The sequence below is a fragment of the Lates calcarifer genome, linkage group LG10, assembly GCF_001640805.2.
Source record: "Lates calcarifer isolate ASB-BC8 linkage group LG10, TLL_Latcal_v3, whole genome shotgun sequence".
NCBI lineage: Eukaryota > Metazoa > Chordata > Actinopteri > Centropomidae > Lates > Lates calcarifer.
Genome location: NC_066842.1, coordinates 13,059,170 through 13,079,985, shown reverse-complemented (window position 1 = coordinate 13,079,985; position 20,816 = coordinate 13,059,170). Strand labels below are relative to the sequence as shown.

At 39.6% G+C, this 20,816-nt stretch overlaps 2 protein-coding genes across 3 annotated transcripts; one reads left to right on the top strand and one right to left on the bottom strand.

Moving 5' to 3' along the window:
• Positions 1-432: 432 nt before the first annotated feature.
• On the top strand, positions 433-5,489 carry fam174b (family with sequence similarity 174 member B). Its single transcript, XM_018664315.2, has 3 exons — positions 433-1,072; positions 1,948-2,079; positions 2,765-5,489. The coding sequence occupies exons 1-3, from the start codon at positions 795-797 to the stop codon at positions 2,766-2,768; spliced, it is 414 nt and encodes a 137-aa protein (XP_018519831.1). The 5' UTR covers positions 433-794; the 3' UTR covers positions 2,769-5,489.
• A 1,902-nt stretch (positions 5,490-7,391) lies between these two features.
• On the bottom strand, positions 7,392-17,433 carry st8sia2 (ST8 alpha-N-acetyl-neuraminide alpha-2,8-sialyltransferase 2). 2 transcript variants are annotated; one of them, XM_051073377.1, is made up of 6 exons: positions 16,846-17,433; positions 15,307-15,363; positions 14,041-14,185; positions 13,692-13,945; positions 10,986-11,279; positions 7,392-8,247 (listed from the first exon to the last, which is right to left on the bottom strand). In XM_051073377.1, the coding sequence occupies exons 1-6, from the start codon at positions 16,941-16,943 to the stop codon at positions 7,935-7,937; spliced, it is 1,161 nt and encodes a 386-aa protein (XP_050929334.1). In that variant the 5' UTR covers positions 16,944-17,433; the 3' UTR covers positions 7,392-7,934. The 2 variants fall into 2 exon arrangements, with proteins under 2 accessions (XP_050929334.1, XP_050929335.1); XM_051073378.1 differs by having other exon boundaries at positions 17,151-17,428.
• Positions 17,434-20,816: the final 3,383 nt, after the last annotated feature.

The window sequence follows — 20,816 nt, the reverse complement described above, 5'->3', positions numbered from 1 at the left end:
CACTGAGGACACTAGGGTCTGATAATGTGGGAGACATGATGTGTTTTCACAGCAGCTTGTTTTTTGCAACATCTATATCATTGATGATAAAAACACTTGAGAAATGTTTTTCTTTTTGTGCAATTATCCAAACCCTGTTTAGTTTAATGCAATACTGTACACCATGTGTGTATTAGTAGCACTTCATATCCATATATTTGATGGATATATATATATATATATAATATATATATATTTATCACCAACTCAATCATTTCTTCTTCTTTTAAGCTGCTGTAACGAGTGATTTCACCCTGTGGGCACCAGAAGAGTTTCATCTCTCTCTATCTATTACAAAAACGTGAGCTGAAACGCTTTTCTTCATGACAGCAGGTTCTGTAGGAACTAGGAATTACGAGGCTGCCTTGAAGGCAACACAAGCCCACATAATGCTGCTCTTCAGCACCAGGAACAGTAGGGCCAGCCCGCAGAGCTCCTCCTGAGGCGGATAATCCCCATCTCTACACGGAGTCCTAATGCAATCAGGAAGGAATTGCTATAACTCACCTCAAGGAAAACAGATTTTGGAGGCAAATGCGAGTAACGACCTAGAAGTCCACCCATAGGAAAAAAAAGTCTTGACGAGTGGAGACATGGATATTTGCGTTTCACATTTTCTTTATTGTGTATATAGCTAAATTTGACATTGATAAGCCGATCCTCTATAATGTGACAGCTGTTGTCGCATTTCATCTTGTGTGGAGAAACTACTTATTCAGCATCCACCTTTGCATTTTTTTTATTTTCGCAGCACCATGGTGAAATACAATCTGGTTTTAACTTTTATTATTGCGGCTCTTTGGCGGGTCAGTGGCGTACCTCAAACTATTTTTCCACCCGCGATGCAGTTAAATTCAACATCATCATCCATCATCAGCGAAGATGAACAGACGAATAATGTCACAGATGCTTCTGCCGTGGGATCCCGGATTTCATCCCTAATGACGCATCTTCCAACTCTGAAGAACATTGTAATTTTCATCTGCGTGCTGACAGCTGCTCTCATCACATGCCTGGTCATCAAAGTGGTCAGGTAGGAAAAAGGCTGATGCAAATGTTTCTCTTCGACGGTTACTCGGGCCCTTATAATGATGCAGTCACACCGTGATCACTGTATAAATGTCGCTCTTTGAAATCTCTGTGGTTGTTCCTGGCAAATGAATCGATTAGGAGCATGTGGTTGTGCTAGGCTCCATGTGACGGTGGAAGCCAAAGAGGAAAGATCAGGGCCTTTTAATACTGTTCCTACGGGGAATTTCTAGTGTGGAGGCACTTGAGTAAGCAGTAGCCTAACGTGATAGTGCTTTATGTGGGCTATTTTTAACCTCATGTGTCTGTGACCTGTGAATCTAATCACTTAATTGAATTGCATTGACCACATAAAACTTATTATAGGTGTACAGTGGTCAACTAATGACTCTTTTAATAATGGATTAATCTGTTGATTAATTTTCTGATTAATCAATAATTTTATCTATAAAACACCAATACACAGTGGAAAATTCCCATTGCAAGAACACAGAGCCTGGTGTACTGTCATAAGATTGTGTTACAATCACAAACATTTAAGAAGCAAGAATTAGAGAGTGTTTGGCGTTTTTTTTTTTTTTTTTGATTGATTAATTACAAATTGAGCATCACAGTTAATAGTGATTGATGTTGTGCAAGTTAAATATTTGTTTCAGTAGTATTTAATCTGAGGAAAACATTAGGGTATTAAGACTAAACCAGCAGCCAGTCTGAGCATTATTATGACCCTGAGAGCTCAGCATTTACCAATTTAATCTACTCCAGCTGGCAAAGCTAAAGTAGGTTTACAGCTAGAAATGTAGGCTCAGTCAGTCCTAAATGGTGATGATTTTACTTCGTGTACTCATCTCATGTTTGGCACCATTTTCCTTCCCACAGATCTGGGAGACGAATCAGGAAAACACGAAAATATGATATCATAACTACGCCTGCGGAGCGCGTGGAGATGGCCCCGCTTAATGAGGAGAATGATGATGAGGATGACTCAACCCTCTTCGATGTCAAATACAGGTTTGTTCTTTTCAAATCCCTCCAGCAATGAGGTGTTCCTGAAACATATATTCATGCCATTCTAAGACCAAAGATAACTTTTTTTACTTTCTACTGCCAAAAAAAGTATAACTGTGGGCCTATACCCATTGAGAATGCTTTACACATACCAAAGAAGTTAGATGTAAAAAAAAACAAAAAAACACTGCCTTGTAGTACTAGTCTCACAGTTTTGCCTTTTTCTCAATGCCTCTTCTTATCTCACCTGTTGCCATTGTAGTCATAAAACATTTTAACCTTGATTTGCCTAGATAAAGCAACATGACTTTGAAACTTTGCATGGTGGCACTGGAGTTGTGGCAAAGTCAATTCAAGTACTGAGATGAAATACAAAACACTCTGACAGACTGGAATAATGCATTAAAGTATGCAATTAAACCATGTTATTTCAACTGCATGTTTTTCTTGAAGAAACACACTATTTTTAAGAAACATTGTTTTAGTCAGAGTCCGATGTTGACATTAGGTTTCACCCTTCCGTCCTTTCAATTGTTCTTTAACACACAACCACTTCCTCAAAGGAAGATTTGATGTCCTGTTTACCTGACTTTCTCGACTTCCAAGTCAGACAGGACTCTGCAGGCGAACGTTTCCTCCTTCAACATGTAACATCAGATTAACCTTTTAACTTTTTTTTCTTTTGCAGGTGAATCCCAGCGTGAACTTCAATATTTGCTAACTCCCATTTTGACAACTCAAGTGATTTCCTTTATTTTTTTTTGTCATGGAGTCTTACCGAATCAGCAACTTCATATGCTGCTTGTGCATGGCTTTTATCTGTGTTTAAAGGACTGGAGCCGCATAGATATCATTGTTTGCTGCTTTACTTCTATCACGTTGCCCAAATAACTTGCCTGAATCCTTCCAATATTAAAGGTCAGGATGTTTCATGGTGTGACTTCTCCTCGCAAGTCATTCAGTAATCAGGCTGTTGGCAGCCTGATTGCTCCGTAACAATTCAGTACGTGGAAATAACATTTGATTTTTTACATTGTCTGATAGTTGCTATCATTAACATTTAATTTTTACACCTGAGCTACAATATAAAGTATGTTGGAGTGAGGAGTTTATGTAGGAATCGATGCCTGCTTTGAAGCTATGATCCACCCTCATTAGATTGCAGGGTTAATCACATTGTTTTGATTTAATATATCATCTTTAAATAAATACTTGGTGGACACTAAAGACCCATCAATTGATGCACAAAATGTTATCATGCAACAAATATTGTGCAGAGAATACTCAAATGTAAATGTTTGCACAATATGAAGAGTCTAGTTATATACGCAGTAATTGATATTTTTAACCAAACTTTAATACCAAATATATCTCTATCTACTAACCACTTTATTGTGCATATATACTGTTGAAGGCTTTCTGTCCTTATGTACGAAGTAAGCGTATATTTTTTTACTGTGTGTTGTTTGAGACATTCCTATTTTGCTGCTATCTCAGCTAAAGTTTTACGTTTTCAAATTTGATGAAAAGCTCCAAGAATATCATCAGTATATATTTGTAAGATATTTATGGAATACATCCATATGCTGTGAATGTGAATGCTGTAATCCGTTGTGATCAGGTGCACTCAGTAGTGTGAGAATTTCATCTGGTCAACTTACCACTAAACAATATCAACAGCAGGTTTAAAGACTGTAGTGAAGTAGTTATGGTGTTGAACATGCACAACGTGCACCCAGTGTCTTATTTTATAAGTCAAAACAATCTTATATCACCAGTTAATGTCAAGTTGTTCAGTTAAAAATTATCCACAAGATCTGGTAGAGTAAAAGAACAGCTAGTCTAGTGTTATGTAAAATCCCCTCACAATAATTCCCATTAATGGCTCACTGACTATTGTAATGTTTAACATAAAAAGGACCATTTCTTTCCTGAGGAGTTGCTTCTCTGTGCTACACAGACTCTGGTAAAGAGGGACTCTAATTTTTCAATTGGATGTAATCTTTTGAATATTTTTCAGAAATCAGTGGCATCATGTAAGCCATTCTCATCAAATGTGATTTTCCTGGGCTGAGAAAAGTCAGTACAAACAGATGAGTATTTCAGAACAATAAGTAAAACCAAAGTAAGCAAAAGCAACGTTCATAGGCTTTTGTGCAGCTGACAAACACTAGCACTAACCTTTGATGGACATATTTTGATGTTTAGCTTTAACTGTTGTCCTTGTCAGGGAGTATGAAGTCACTTTTATGAATAATGAAAGGCATAGCTGGTTTGTAATATTTGTCATATCTTTAATTCAAACACCAAATACACAATAATTAACCAAAAGTCTGATTCAAAATAAATGAAAGGAATAGTAGAGTTCACAAACCCTCCTTGTCTCTGTCTGCATGCTAAATGTAAGTACAGGAAACTAACTAACGATGCAGAGTGCACCTAGATTAGGTTTCTGTAGCAAATGTGAGCGTGGGTGTTGTAGGTGACCTTCTGTGTTAATCCAAACTGTTATTTGATAGTGCATCATGGCCTACAGATGCAGCTGTTTTCAAACGACCTCCATCCATGGATCAGTAAGAAAAAAAAAAAGGAAAGAAAAAAAGAAACTGTAGTGGCTAATCGTGCATGGCCTGTTCAGCCCCAGCCCTTCCAGGAGAGAGAACATTCTGTATTCCTTCTTAATTAAAAACAAAAGCTATTGACATTCACAGAAGACTGGATATATGTTTTGTCATTGTTTAATATTCAAGTGGTATGCAGGAGCGTTTGTGAATGTCTGATAAGGTTTTTTATCATTCATTAAGTCATGTGTGAATCAAACTTTCAACCTTATTTTTGATATAATGTTCTCCAGTGTAACTTTTAGCAGACTGTTTACTACTTCATTGTGCTTTTTCTTCAGACTGTATGACCACTGTTCATTTCAGTATTGTGTCATGTTTAAGTCTTTCACTCTCTGGGCAGAAAACTGCAGATCCATTTTTGTGCCTCTGCTAATTTTGTCTCAGGAGAGTATGTCACCCCTGTGCTTCTGTATCCTCTTCCATCTTGGCAAAATCGTTTATTTTATCTTTATTTGTGTGTGAAAACGTGGAAAAACCTGCTCATCTTAAGATGCTAATTCGGGACTTTTATTAGACCTGAATCGTCTGCTACAGAAAGTTCCTCTTGTAAAATGAATCAAAGTCAGTGTGGTAACTGTTTGAAGACTGCAGCTAATTTCTTTAGTCCTGCATTTACACCAAAAACAGTTAAATGTTCAAACTGTTTTGGAAGTTTATTGAAAACAAGCCCATGCTTGGTTTCTGTCAGAGGTGTTATGCGTACCCACGGCTGTTTCCTCAGTTTCCATTTCTTTGAAACACTACTGAAATAAAACTGCTTCCTTTGAAGTGTTAAACAGTTTTAAGGAAGAGGCTTGGAGTGTGTTTTTTTTTTTTTTTTCCATTCCAATCTTTTGTGTATTTTCTGCCACAGAAAAGTACATTCACATTGTCATAACTGCACAATTTAAGTGTCCTTGAGTCATTCAGAGTATTTTAAAATCAACATTTGAAATATATTCAAGTTGTATGCATTAAGACAAGACAGACATGCAAAAGATAACAGTTGTTTCCTGGGGTTTGAACATTAAACAGATGTTAACATACAGTATACATGAGAAAACGTCAAACTATACAACACAATCCCCAGATTCAAAGCAGAGACTACATGTCAGTAGAAAGTTTTCTAAACTGTGGCAAATTCCTAACTCTGGGTTAATTAACTTAATAGTGTTGGTCACAGAATGTTTCTATTTTTGCCGAGGTCAGACGGGCTTTCACAAATAAACCTTTCATCGCTTTTGAACTGCTGACGTCTCTAGTACAACTTTCATGTCTATTCTTAACTTAATTGGCAATGTAACAAGGCTAACATGCAAGTCAACAGGCGCATCCTGTCAAAACAACACTTTTATGGACAAATCACATGGCTGGGAGCACATGAGAGGCCGCTTGTTTAGTTGCAAAGCTCTTGGAATATCTCAAATACTTCTGTTAATTTTTTATTAACAGAGGTATTTTTGTTGCAGAAAAATACCCAAAGAGTTTGGCGTAAGGGCCAGCGTCAAGACAACCCCTAAAGGGGGAAAAAAAAAAAAAAAAGAAAACCCTGAAAACTCAACAAGTGAACTTCGAGACTTTCACAGAGGTGGACCTTGGAAGTACAAAAATATAAGCATTAAACTGATGTACTAGTACTAGACAAATCAGTCTGATAACGGGCTTGTATTGGAGTTTCGTCCCTGACCACAGCTGTATACCTGCAATTAAATGTTTTTTTTTGCACATTCTGTTTAGGGTTTTTTTTTTTTTTTAGTGTCTATTCATATCTGGGTTTCAGAACTGAGTAGCACTACTGAGACAATCATGTTTAAAATATACCCCATCCTGTCAAGAATAACTTAAACCCTGGACATTTTTATTCTGGGCCTGTCTGGTCTGGTTTATCATCAAATGGTCAAATGAATGTTCAAAGTTATTAGTTATTATAGGCACAAATACTGGCAGCATAATCAAATCCACAAACATCTCTACTATCGACCTACAGTATATTGGTTGAATACTAACCCAAACACACTATACAAGTATAATTTCTACATCATTTCAGTTGTATAAAGGCATAAAGTTATCAGCTCCTCCTCCTCTCAGTGTTATTGCACTGACACCACTGCTAAATGTGACTAGGAATTCATTTAAAGCACATTATGGGGCTCATTTCTTACAGTGTTTGTAAGAATACCACTTATACATTCATTTAAAAAAAAAAAAAAAAAGCAAAGCTTCTCTTATTACCACCATACAACTACAGTCTGACTTCACGGCTAACATTTCCAGTGCAGACAGGGCTGGTGTTCTATGAGAAAAGTTTACAAAGTAGGTTTACTAAGTCTGTGTAAACATTCTTCTTATGTGAACAGCTGGTACGCTCCTCTATTCTCACAGAAGATGAAGTTCCACTTCTTCATTTGGTTCTCGCAGTAACCAAGCATTATCACACGGCAGTTCTGGTTGACCAGACTTTCTGATTTTTTTTTTTTTTTTTTTTTTTTTTTGGTTTTAATGTGAGCACCAGTTAAGGTGCTTTATAAGAAGCTACAAAAGCGTACATGTAAAATGTCCTATCAGAGAAAAGGTTATCACAAATTAAATTATCATATCAACTCAACATATCAAAAAGAGCCTAATCAAAAGTGTTCATCATATTACAAACAAATATCTGAGCAGCTAACCAACATTTTTTATCATTTATCATCATTCTCCCTCAGTATTAAGTGCTTCCATCTTGTGGCCCAACCAGTGACTCACATGAACCTTAATTCAACAGCTCTTCATGCTGTTGACATTCTGGGTAATTTACAACACATACTTAATGAAGCCCTGTCATATCATAAAGTGGGAATATTAATTTATGGCATCTTGTGACTAATTTTGAAAACACAAATATGTGTTTTGAATCCTTAATTCAAAGTTTGTACCCACAATGGGAACTGCAGGTTAAAATTGACAGTTTAGGAGAGAATAAGGGGCCAACAGACTGACATGACAGGATCTCCATGAAGAGCCGGGTTACACCAGCAAAAAGGAGTTAGACAAAAAGGGTCTCATTATTTTAAAGGTTGCCATAGAAATCTCATTAAAGGTAAAACACACCAGTGAAACGAGTCACTAAAAGAGCTCGAAATAGAAAAAAAAAGTTCATTCCAATTACTGAAAATAAGTTAATTCAAGTTTCAGAAAAAGTACAGTAACAAGAAAACTGTTAGTACAAAGTCTTCTCAGTCAAGACAGTGGTTTCCATGGCAATCTTCCATCCAGCTATTTGCTCTGGAGCTCCTCCGGTGGTCTCCTCTCAGCATCACAGGTCCCAGTGTGGAGCCGGAGCGCCCCCTGTCTGTGCAACGTGCTCAGGGTCCTGAACTCCAAAGGCATGGTGTGAGGACTAGAGCTGGAGGTGTACTCATATTTTAGTGTGTCGTAGTAGTGGTATTTGACCGGTTTGCCCTGTGGGTCGAGTGGAAAGGGCCAGAAGCCATAAAGATGGATCTCCTCGCAAAAGCGCGTGGCCATCGTGTACATGAGGAGGCCGGTGGTCGGACGTTTGATGTGGACATTGTTGGTCAGCCAATACCTGTCGAGAAAGACACACAGTATGACATTAAGCTAAACTTTAAACTACAGAAAGAGGAAGAACACATTCAAGGTCTCCAGAGCTCTTTTTTAGTTAGCAAACTGAAGTCAGTTCACCGTGAGGCAACAGTCCTTCAGTAAGACCTCTCTCCCTCTGGATTTTGATATTAAGCCAGATATCCAGCGTGCTGGAGCACACAGAGAAGAGCTGAATCCTAAAAAGTCACACAAGTAAAAATACAGAGGTTACTGGGTATGTCTCTTTGTTGTAGAATAAACAAACTGGCCCTTCAAGGACTGTCTGCTCACAGATCATCAATAAGTAAACCTTTCTTTTTCTCCTTTTATTCTCTTTTTGCTCAGTGGATGCACTGCAAAAAAAAAAAAAAAAAAAAACACATCACTTAGTCTAGCAGTCCTAAAATCTTGCTGGGAGCTGGCAGATTAATTGATAGTCAATTCTGATGAAAAACATCAGAGTTTACATCATTTATCAAGTAAAAACATCAAACATTCTCTTCTCACAAATGTGAAGATTTTCTACTTAGTCTGTTTTGCTCTTTTGATGATTAATCAACAGATTGATACAAAAAGTAATCATTACTCACAGCCTTATTCTTAACACACAGTAGAACAAGGTTATTGCACTCATTTGCAATTCAAAACATACTGTCTGAAGAATACTGAATCTGGTGTAATTTCCTTAATACCAGTGCAACCATCTGCATGGGAAACAAATCATTTCTATCTGTCTCAGTCTGTTTCAAGACAAAGACACACCTGAAATAATGGAAACTGTGCTGTGAAAAAATGATTTATCTCCCTACATTGACAGAGATTTAGTCAAAAAAAAAAAAAAAAAAAAATCCAGAAGGCTGAATTTGAGATTAGTTCAGGCGGATGTTTTTTCTGCAGAGTGTTCACTGAGCACATATGTTCTCTTACTGCAGCAGACTTTGAACAAAACTGCACCCAGCACACTGTGAAACTATTCAGCACAATTGCTTTCTTCTACTTCAGCTGCACCTGTGAGCTTCCCATGTCAGTGAGATGCCACATGCTGCTGCCCTCAGGAGCAACTTCCAGGGGACAGCTGGTCAAACATTTGCTGCCCTCAACTTCATTTTCCTTTTCTGTCACTAACCCCTCTTCTCCAGCCTCAAGGCTATCGCCACCTCCTCCAGCTCTCCTGACACTCTCTGTGATTGGTGTGGAAGGTCGTGTTGAGATGCAGAGGTTGTGCTATTTAAAGCAGCCCTTGTGCCGTGAAGGGCAAACAGTGGGCAGGCTTACAATCCAGCCAAACACCACAGCAGGTGATAAGCATACAAACAACCAGAGAAGATGGTCTAATTATCAGTGAAATGATCTGAGGTGGCATTTAGTCGGAATGAATAAGCAGACTCTTTGCCTTTTCCTGCATACAATTGGGATTTAAAGTTCAGCCTTACTAAGAAAAGGACAAGGTCAGGGGGAGCATTTATCAGACGCCACTATAGAAAGTACAAAGGCATGCGTTTCATCTGCAAGAAGAATTCAGGAAAATTATTCTCTTTGGTAAAACACTGATCTCACAGACTGTCAACTACAAACACGGCCCCAGTTCTACCACTTTGCAATACCAAGTGTTAGTTGGGGCATACAAAATAGCATAATTTGGTCAGTGACCAGCAATGGTTGTTAGGCTTTTAACAAGGCAGGAAAGATCCAGAGCAGAGTCTAGTTGTGATGGGAGAGAGACAGAGAGGCAAGAGAAAAAAAAAAAAAAAAAAAAAAAAAAAAAAAAATCTGCAGAGATTTTTCTAAAAGCCTGAAGGCAGTGGGAGCTGTATTTAACAGATATGCAAAAAGCACTGCTCAAAAAAAAAAAGATCCTTGACCAGCTCTAAAATAAATCAACACAAATAATAAGGATTAACAAAATGCACACACTAAACAAGTTCTGTTACACCACAGTTTAACAGCTTTGCTTATTATCTGTGCTATTCCTGAGCCCCTGCAGAGGCCTGTCAACAACAGAATCTAAATAACAATTTGGAGCTAACAAATGAGCATGCAAATTGATCTCTTCACAAATTCATGTTTTCATTAGAAAGCATTTTCAGAAATGTTGACTGTAAGTCAATGTCAACGTCAGTGTAAAAGGTTGAGGATGAGTGCAATGTCAAACAGTGGAGAAATGAGCCTCAACAACAGTTTGTTATTTTGGGAACACGCTTATTTGCTTTCCTGATGACAGATGAGAAGATCAATTGCACGAGCAACAGTTAATGCAGTCGCAGAGCTGCAAGGCTGTGGACTAACAAACAAGACACACAAGAAGTGTTGGTCGGTATAATTCAAAACTTTGAATAGAGCAAGGCAAACTTTTTCCCCCTGTTTCCAGTGTTTATGCCAAGCTATGGGAGAGGTATTGATCTTCTCATCTGACTCTGCAAGAATTTTCCAAAATGTCAAACTAAGAGAGACAAAACTGACCCTAGTCTACAAATAAAACCTAAACCCTGTTACTCTTTTTAGAACCATCTTAAACAAAGGAACAAACATTAACAAACAGTTAATTAAAGACAGATGTGGTGAGACAACTCAAGCGAGGAGACAAGAGTAGCATTCTCACACTGACTGCCCGCAGTGATCAGCTTTAACGCTCGGTTTAAAAATAGCCTCCCTGGCTGAAGATTAGAGTTTGCCAACCCATTGATTATGCTGCTCACAGGTGTTCTTATCCGGGCATCTTACCCTCTGACGGCGTGGAGGAGGCGAAGCGAGGGGAAGGCAGTGCGCACGTCCACGGTGTGCAGCAGGATGAGACGGAGCGCCCACTCCACGCGCTCCTCCCCCCCTTTGGCCATGAAGGCTGGGATCCACAGCACGCTGCCGCTCAGGCTCCGGAGCCTCTGCAAGAAGCGATCCCTCCACTCTTCACTGACCAGGTCCTGGAAGGCCCGCTGAACCACTGAGGGGTTCATGGTCACCAAGTTGGTCCGCCACCCCACGTCCCGAGAGTACTCCTCCACTGGTGCCAGGTTACACCTTAGGACGAGTAAGCATTAGTCAATCAGTACCAGTGCAAGCAAATGTGGCATTATTGTTGTATCTAATAAGAATATCTGGTTTCTCTGTCTTTTGATATGAAACCTCACACGTGAACTTAAAAGCCATAACTGCTCACTTTACAAGAGAAAGGGATATCAATCATACTATAATAAAACATGAGTAATTGTTGGGTGGTACGTCAAGAAGCACTGAAGCTGAAACCACCTCAGGTGGCCCAACACCTTAGTAAGACAGCATGTGCCCTGCAGAAACTTCTATCAGGAATGAAATAAAGCAGAAATGGAAGTGAAATTCAGCAGAGTAGCATTTCGTTGATTGATGTTAACCTCGGCCTCAAAAGCAAATGCCAGAAAACACAAAGACGGTAATTATCTTCATAGCGAAGCATCTCTGTTCTCTAAAGCGTGGCAGGAAAAAAAACACCAGGAGTGTTTTTGTTAAAAATCTTTGCATACTCGAGTTTATTCTTGCTGTCCACTGAAAACCAGTGAGAGTGCGTTTTTTTTTTTTGCATCGCATCGCATTTGTTTAGTTTGAGAAGCAGGATCATTTTCTCGACCCATGAAGGAACTGTCCACTCTTCAGTTTATCTGAAAAAATTCTAAACCACCAAATTTCGACATGGTTTTCACTGGACAGTGGGAATCACCAATATCGATACCGATACTGATACTGACACTTTTTATTATTAAAAGTAGCTAATATACTGTTATGTGGGGGAGGAAAACGGCTCATTATTTATGCATCATTGACAGGCTACTTCCAGATATGTTTTAATTGCCACCTGTTACACCTCTTAATTACCACCTGGCTGTTAAAACACGAGAGAGTTTCTAATAGTGAATAACAAATATTTCTTGCGTCAACCCTCTGAACTGAGGGAGGTGATCGGCATGCGCATGCACACGACAGCAGCAAAGAAGCAAAGAGTACATGCACTAATGAGAGCGTTCATGTTTCCAGAGTGGAATGTAACATGAGATGGATCTACTACTTTTGGCTTTGATCCTACTGACACTAGTATTGATACTCAAAACAAGACTCTAATATCGCCAGTATTGATACTTTGAGGATCAATCCACCCACCCCCACTGGGACAGGGACATAGTGTTCTTTTACAGCTTAATGGCAGCTGTCAGTACTCCACAGCTGCTAATGTACCTGCTTGTCGAAACAGTTGGTTCAGAGATAACGACTGAAAACGTGACAATGTGCACCATAAGCTGACTTCAGTGACATTTCTTACGTTCTAATAAACTTCTGGAGTTTAGCAAATCCTTCCTTGACGTTATTGTAACACTGAGCTAAAACCATCTAGTACCCTCAAACACTGTCAACCTACTTTATGAGAACCAAGCACAGGGAAGAGAACTATATTTAGCTGAGACATTATCTCCCAATCTGATACGTGAATGCCAGTGCAAATTCCTCAGCTTCTCAAAATGCCACATTCCCTGTTGTCTGCCTTCAGCCAATCCATTACCGCCATGGCCCGGGCATTATTATCATGCCGTTATGGTTGAGAAATCGTGACCGCTTCTCATCAGCATAACGTTGACACACTTAGAAAAGACCAGATACAATAACAACAGAATCAATTTCAGAATTAAAAAAAAAAAAAAAAAAAAAAAAAAGAGACAGAGAGACATTTTGAGGCCTATTCAGCTATCGATCAATCAGCTCAATGAGGCTTCTTCCTGCTCCATTTATACAACAACACTGATTTATGAGAGGATGTTTCTCACAATAGATACCTCTGCATGTTTTGTTAGACTATAGCTGTACACAGAATCCCAACCAGAGTACTTTTTATTTGCATCTTCCATTAGAATATAAACCTAGACAGATTTATTTGTCGTCCAATGACAAGTATGAATAGTGATAAATAACCCTCTCAGTGACTCTTGACTACACCCAAACACAAAAGAGAGTCGACTGATGGCTTCACAAACATAGTCCTGTGGTAAATGAGAGCAGGGCCCCTGAGAGTACCCGTGTTTCTCTGAAAAGCACAATGTGTTGCCACTGGATGCAAAAGCTTTTCAAAATGTCAATTTCATGTATAACTGTGCATTTAATTGCTCTCATTCTGTTTGTTTCCAACTTAAAGTCATTAAAAAAAAACCTTCTTTCAAAAGTGCAATTAATATATTTCCTGCTGTGTGAGCACCAACTCCAAACCTGAACTCCAGAAAGTGATTATCATTCCAATGTGAATTATACCTCTAAAAAGTGAGATAAACCTAGAGCCGAAACTAATTTGCTAATCCATTTCAATTACCGTCCACTTTCACTCGCAGGTTTTATGATTTATTTCAAGTGGAAGACTTCCACCCCTGAAATCACTTATGCGGTTTCTGTGAGGGAGAAAAAAAAAAAAAAAAATACCTGATAACAAAGTCGTGAGAGTCAATCTCAGGCCCACAGCTGCTGTTCAGCAGGATCCCAGAGTTTCCCACAATGGCACAGCGCCTGTGATGTTGGTTTTTCATGGGAGATACAGTTGGCAAGAGACGGTAGAGATTTTCTGAGATGTTTGTGGTGCTGTGGCGATCAAAAACATAGTGGATGATATCTCCTGGTTTCAGTGTGCCCTTCAGAATCGAGATGTCTCTCTCCGGGTCCAGGAACCTCAGGATATTCTTCCTGTTAAAAAGAGAAGATACAGACTAGTTATGAATGGCTCTGCTTAGTCAGTTGTAAAAACTTGCGGAGACAGTTGTGCAGAATTGTGAACCTGCCTGATGAGGTTGGAGAGGGTCTTGTTGAAGGTCCAGTTGTTTGACGAGAGCTTGGCAGTGTCATTGTAGCTTGGACGAGGATGATTTGTATCTGTGCTTGATCTTGTCAAAGCAGTCGGATCCACGTGTGCTGCAGCCTTTCTAAATGAGGATAGACAGTCATGTTAGCGACAATGAACCTGGTCTTTAAAATTCTGATTGATCAGAAACAAAAAGCTCGTCATTTCTGTGAATTTCTGCCTTTTTTCCCCAGTTAAAGGGTTTTTATGTACTTTTTCCAAACTGAATTGAGGGTTTAAGGACATAGCGTGTCATATTTTGTACAGATTCACAGCACTCTGAGACAAATTTGTGATTTCGGCCAACGTAATTACGTACATTTACTTAAATACTTTAAGTGCAAATTTAACTTAGCATTACCATTTACACTACACACTTTTGTTCCAATATGTTTCAGAGGGAAATATTGAGTTTCTTACTGCACTACACTTATTTTGCAGTTTTGAGTTACATTGTGTTATCTTTTAACACACATAAAGATTTACACACAAAGATCAACTTACTATCAACTTAAATATCAAATATAATGTATTGTTATAGTTGAATCTACCAGCATTATAAAGTAGTTTATATTAGCGTTGTCTCAACCAGCTACAAGAGTTGAATGCTATTTACACGTATTTGCTGCATCAGTAGTTGTGTTTTGATAATAAATTTACACCCACAGGTGCCATTTTCTGCATAATGAGTACTTTTGATACAATTCTCATGTATCTTTAATTAAGTACAAGTAAGCAAGCAGGACTATTGTTTGTTGTGTTGAAGCATTTTTGCGCTGAGGTGTTAATGCTTCCGTGTAACCAAAGTATCTGAATACTCTTTTTTTTTTTGTAGGTAAACAAAACTGACTTCCCCTGACATGTCGCCTCATTGACGTTTAGAATAAACAGAATACAATAGTGATGTTATTTGAAATATTATTATAATATAATTATTGCTATAGCAGATGTTCTCCTTATCACATGGATACCACCACATTTATGGGTATTTATAGCAGCTGCCTTCTTTCTGTAAAAAGTATTGAGACACTCACACTGTGAATGACTCACTGTGCTATCAAGGCTGCAAAGGAATCAGATGACCACTACCAGCTGAAAATTATAAGAGGCAAGTTAGCTCCCCTCTGGTGGTCTACATCTTACAGTATGTGTGTATGTACTAATCTATGTGTGTGTGTGCGCGAAGATAATTGGATTTCAGACCTGTGCGGTTTAGGCATGAGCCTCTGCAAGTTCATCTTCTTTGAATGTCCAGTATTCCTAGGGAAAAGAAAAAGGATTTAGATTGAATTATGAATCGCACAGTGCGGCTTGAATTCCTTGCTGTTAATGGACAGATGCTTCAAATCCTTCCTGTAATCATGTCTTGTATCAGAGCACCCACTGTATTCACTACCAGGCATTGCTGTACGTTCTTCTTTTATGATAGAATGAAGGTGAAATACACACATCAAGGTATTTTTGGAGCAATCCACTGTGGGCCCATTTGCTGATGTAATGAGGAGAAATGTGGACTTAATGAAGCCCCATTAACACTGAAAGGATGTTTTCTTTTCACAGGGAAGTGAGCAATCTCTCCACAGGGGTGCTGAATACACCAGCCAAGATGCATTTACAGTAAACATAGTGTATATTCTTTTAGATTTCTAAGCACCAGTCTATTTTGCCATCATGACCATGGCCACATATGATAAAATCATGACAAGCTGACAGCAGCTGTGTGAAACTGAAATGCACTACAGAGCTGCTCTGACAGACAAGAGGGGCATCTCTCGTTCACATTTCACAAACCTGGTAGCCTTTAAAGATATTGTTATAAATACATTAAGCTGCATTTACGCAGAAGTGCAATTGGTTCTGGTTCTTCTCCCACGGCGAGTCACAAACCAATATGACCTCATTACAACGTGAGCCACAGCGGGGTAATTGCATTCAAAACAAAATGTTCTTGCTGAAAGAGAAATGTGAGAATCCAAAAAGATTCATAGAGGGGGAAAAAAAAGTATTTTTCTTTTTAGGCCATTCAGGTAACACAGCATCTTTACAGCTGTGATGATAATAGTGAGAAGGAGAGAAGGAGGATGTTGCACTGTTGAGATCTGCTTTGGTTTTACATGTGACAGAAGTATTTTGATGCTAAATTAAGAATGTATTTTCTTTGCGGGGTCAAATGCAAGTGGGGCATGTGTGTGACTTGGAAGATTTTTGCTGCACTGCTCAACATTTCAAAGTCAGAAAAACGAAAAAGAAAAAAAGAGGAAAGCCTCTTTTGTTCCCAATCTGTGCCCCCCCTTCTCTATCTCCTCCTGCCTGTCTTTCTCTCTCTCTCGCACACACACTCTTTTGCTCTCTCGCTCTCTCTCTCACACACACATACACACACTTTCTGTTATAGTGTAAATGTATCCTATCCCGCTTGCAGGCTGCTGCAAGACAAATAGCCTAATCCTTGGAGACCCAGGCAGGCTGCTGTCGGAGCAGCTGCTATACTGCTGCACCCAAGTGTTACAAATGAAGGAAACAAGCCTCACACGCTCCACATTCAACTCAAAACTTCAATTCAGTTCACATAAATTCATTTATATCACTCATTTCTTCTTTCCCCCTCACTTTCTATGTTAAATCCTCTGAGAGAGCCTGAAGGTAAAAAAAAAAACAACCTGTCGGGCAAGAAAACAATAGACTACACTGAACAGACACTCTCAAACACAATGCATGGATAAATTACGGCGGGCTACTTACGCAGTTTCTTCCTCCACTTCTGCAATATCATCAATTATCAAAACCACAACCAGCAGCGTTACAAAGCCGAACAACAGCGTGCGGAATACGAGCGGCATGGTTGAGGGGGAGGCTGCAGCCGGTAGTCCCTCCTTCCAGCAGACACAGTGTTACATTAACCACCTTGTGTTTTCCATTTATAAATCGAAAATCCGCTCAGTCATCTTTCCCTTTGTTCTTATCGCCGGTGTCGGACACTCCCAGGCGAGCTGCGGTCCTTTTCTTTACCCCCCCCTGTCTGCCACCGCCACCACCACCACTACTACCTCAGATGATGATTGCCGTGTGTCTGTTCTCCCGGCGGGGCGACGCTGCTGCCTGCTCCACTGTTACCTCTATTCCCCAGTCAAACTTTGAAAGCGTGCACTCACACAGCCTGCCATGGGAGCAGCGAGATGTGGACCACATGCAGTCTTAAAGGCGCAGGGGCCACGCTTGTCCACTCCCCCCACCAGCTGGTTTGAATTTCACTCTCCAGGTGTTGTTGGCTCTCTGAGAAGAGGTGTTAGACTGCGGTAGTATTCAGACAGGCAGACAGGTGTGTGTGTGTGTGTGTGTGTGTGAGGCAGGTTTTGCACCAAGCGGAGCCCCACGTCCAAGCACTGGGAGAGGGGGGTGGTGGGGGTGGGCAGATCGCACCTTCATCAGCAGGGGATGTGTGGTCTGTTAGCCTACATTTTTAAATAGAGGCCAAAGCTTCAATGAAGCTCTTGTGGCCACTTAACACAGACAGGGAGTCCTGGATCAGACATCTCCAGAGGGTAATGGGGACATCTTTTAATAGTTCTGGTCACCAGTGGTGGGAAGTAACAAAGTACAGTACTTTACACATTGCTTGATTGTTTCGATCTTATGCTTCTCTAAACCTCTTCTCCATGACATTTATTTATCTGTTTTCATTGCTGGTTTGTTTGCAGATTAAGATTTTACATCTCAAAACATATGATAGCCAGTGTTCACCATCCCCTTTGGCTTGTGACTTCTTCCAAAAAAAAAACAGTGTGTAGTTGCGGCACCTTGTTGTCATCAAAAAGTGATTTTCCCTCTACACTTCTTTGATGTAAAATTAGCCATTATTTCATGAAAAAGCAAAGGTCAGAGAAAAGTTTTGAAAATGAATATAAATGTGCGCAGAAGAACTTTGTGTTTTCCTCTTTTCACCCCTTCAGATTTATCTTTTGACCACTGGAGGGGGTCTGACCCTTTGTTGGAAACCACTGTGCTAAATCACCAACCTGCATGTAAAGTAGTTAAATCTAGCACCAGCTTGACCATAAAATGCTGCTTACGCATTGATGCATCACATGTGACAATATAATAATGCCATGTATACATTTGCAATACTGTAAGTACATTTCATCCATCCATTTATTTTCTATCCCTTATCCGGAGTCTGGTCACAGTGGCAGCAGCAAGGTAGTCCAAACGTTCCTCTCCCCATCAACACTTTCCAGTTCCTCCTGGGCGACCCCGAAGCATTTGTAGGCCAGATGAGATTTGTAGTATCTCCAGCGTGTTTTGGGTCTTCCCCAAGGCCTCCTACCAGTTGGACATGCCTGGAAAACCTCCAACAGAAGGCACCCAAGGAGCATCCTAATCAGATGCCTGAAGCACCACAACTGGCTCCTTTCAATGTGGAGAAGCAGCAATGAGCTCCCTCTGGATGTCTAAGTTCTTTATACTTAATCTACTCATTACTCAAAGCTCATGAGCACAGGTGAGGGAACATAGGTTGGAATGTAGTCATGGCTTGATGAAGCCAACAGAACCAGATCGTCTGCAAAAAGCAGCGAGGTGAGTCTGTCCTCCCCTGCAGCATTGATCAAGTATGTCAGCCAAGACACAGCCAAACAATGTGCAGAACCTTCAATATCCCGGGGCCGATTTCATCCATACCTGGCAAACTCTGCCTCCTCCCGAGAGGACATGTTGGTTGGGTTCAGGAGTTCTTCAAAGTGTTCCCCAGTTAGAGTCAGGAGTTCCTGAACATAGCTTTAGCTTACCTCCTCCCTGAGGCATCTGATGGTTTGCCAGAACTTCCTTGAGGCCAAACTGAAAGTCCCTCTCCATGGCCTGAGGAGACTCCTGGGCCAAACATGTTTGAAAATCTTCTTCTTCAGTTTGAAGTTCTCAGGTTGCCACCGCAATAGACAACTACAACCTCCTAACCTGAACTCCACACAGCCACCCCCACACTGAAGGCTCTGCATATGGCCCACTTCCTTTTTAGGAGAGAGTCTGAGATGAAAATTAATGTGTCTTTCTTTCTTTTTTTTTCAATTTTTTTGTGAGACATTCATATAAATGTTGGATGCTGTTATCATTTCAAAAAATGTTCCTGAATCTTACATCTGTCAGTTCTTTTGAATGGCTCAGGAAATTTCTTTTTTTTCCCCGCACGCATAAAATGGCAGGAATGCTGATCTTGGAAAAATAAATGCATCAGGCCATTACTGTTACTACCACAGATTCTGCTGTGTTGAGACTTTTCTTTGAAAATATATATTTTTCAAAGCTTATATTTATCCTGAAAACGCTAGCTGGGCATGTTTGCTCTTTCTTGCAGTTTGCCACTAAAATGTTTGCTACACCTCAAGCAGATGAAATATTTGAGTTACACCAAGGACAAATTTACATTACAGTTCACTAACTGCTGCTTAATTAACTAGTGATTAAGTGTTGAGTAAACACGTGTTAATTAACATTTTAATTATGCACAAGTTACAAATGTTCGTCCAATGGCCATTTTGATTATACCAGCTACATTAACCACAGTATGGGGGAACACTTTAGCCACATGTTGGTGGTTGGTGTTTCAGTACTTCCTTAATAAATAACTAAAAGTAGAACATTAATGCATAGCGACTACAGTTTACATTATACAACATTGGTATCATCATCATCTTTCAGGACTATCCTTTAGTCCTTCTTGTTTGTTGGACATTGACATTGCCTGTTGTTCTAATTATCTATTTGCTGGCAATCACTGAAGCATGCTTGATAGTTAATGCATGAATAACACATGGTTTGTTGGTGTTAAATTGCAAATGAGGTATTAATTGGTTAAAGCAAATCTAAGGTGATAGCTCAGTCTGTTTTCAAATTTCATGCATACATGTCTGCACAATTGTATTTCATAGACAAGAATAAAAGACTGATTTACATAAAGTGAAAAGTGCAGCTGGAGCCTTGAGAGTACACATAATGATGAGAATAATCATAATCATATTTACCCTGGTAATGATATCTAATTCTATCTAATGCTGATCCATGTTAAAGCTGTTTGTTATGCATTTTATACACACTAAGGTGATTTGACACTTTGTGTATTTTCCTAAGTCTCTACTGCATCCCAAATTTGTATTCATCTTTTATACTTTTTTTATTCATCTCTATACTCTTTTTGATGTTATTGCTGAAAAATCTGCATCCAAGCATGAAAATCTAAATGTCAGCAGGCTGAACTCAATCACTCCAGCAGATTCATATTCATTGGAACGTATACAGTATGTCCCTCAACATAAGTCAAAATTCTCCACTGAGGATTTATTGCTTTAATTTTTCTGCTAGAGTTGTTGCATAACAGTTCTTCTCACTGAGGCACCCATTAGGCTAATTGACGCCTCTTGATTAAAAGAGAAAACTCTTGCCTGCAGCAGCTTCTATTTCGAGGTTGGTGGCTTTGTGTGTGTGTGTGTGTGTGTGTGTGTGTGTGTGTGGGTGTGCGAGTGTGTGTTTTGACTTTCAACAAGGACACTTTGCCAGAGACTTGCAGTTGTATTTTGTGGTCCTTTGATGTGAGGAGCATCAGGAGTGAGGTGTGTATCAGAGAGTATTGTTAACTGAGGCAGATGCTGCCGATACTGTTAGCTGTTGTCATGCACCAGCTTTTTTGTCTTGTTGAAGAGTGTCATTGTGCTATTGTTAGATTT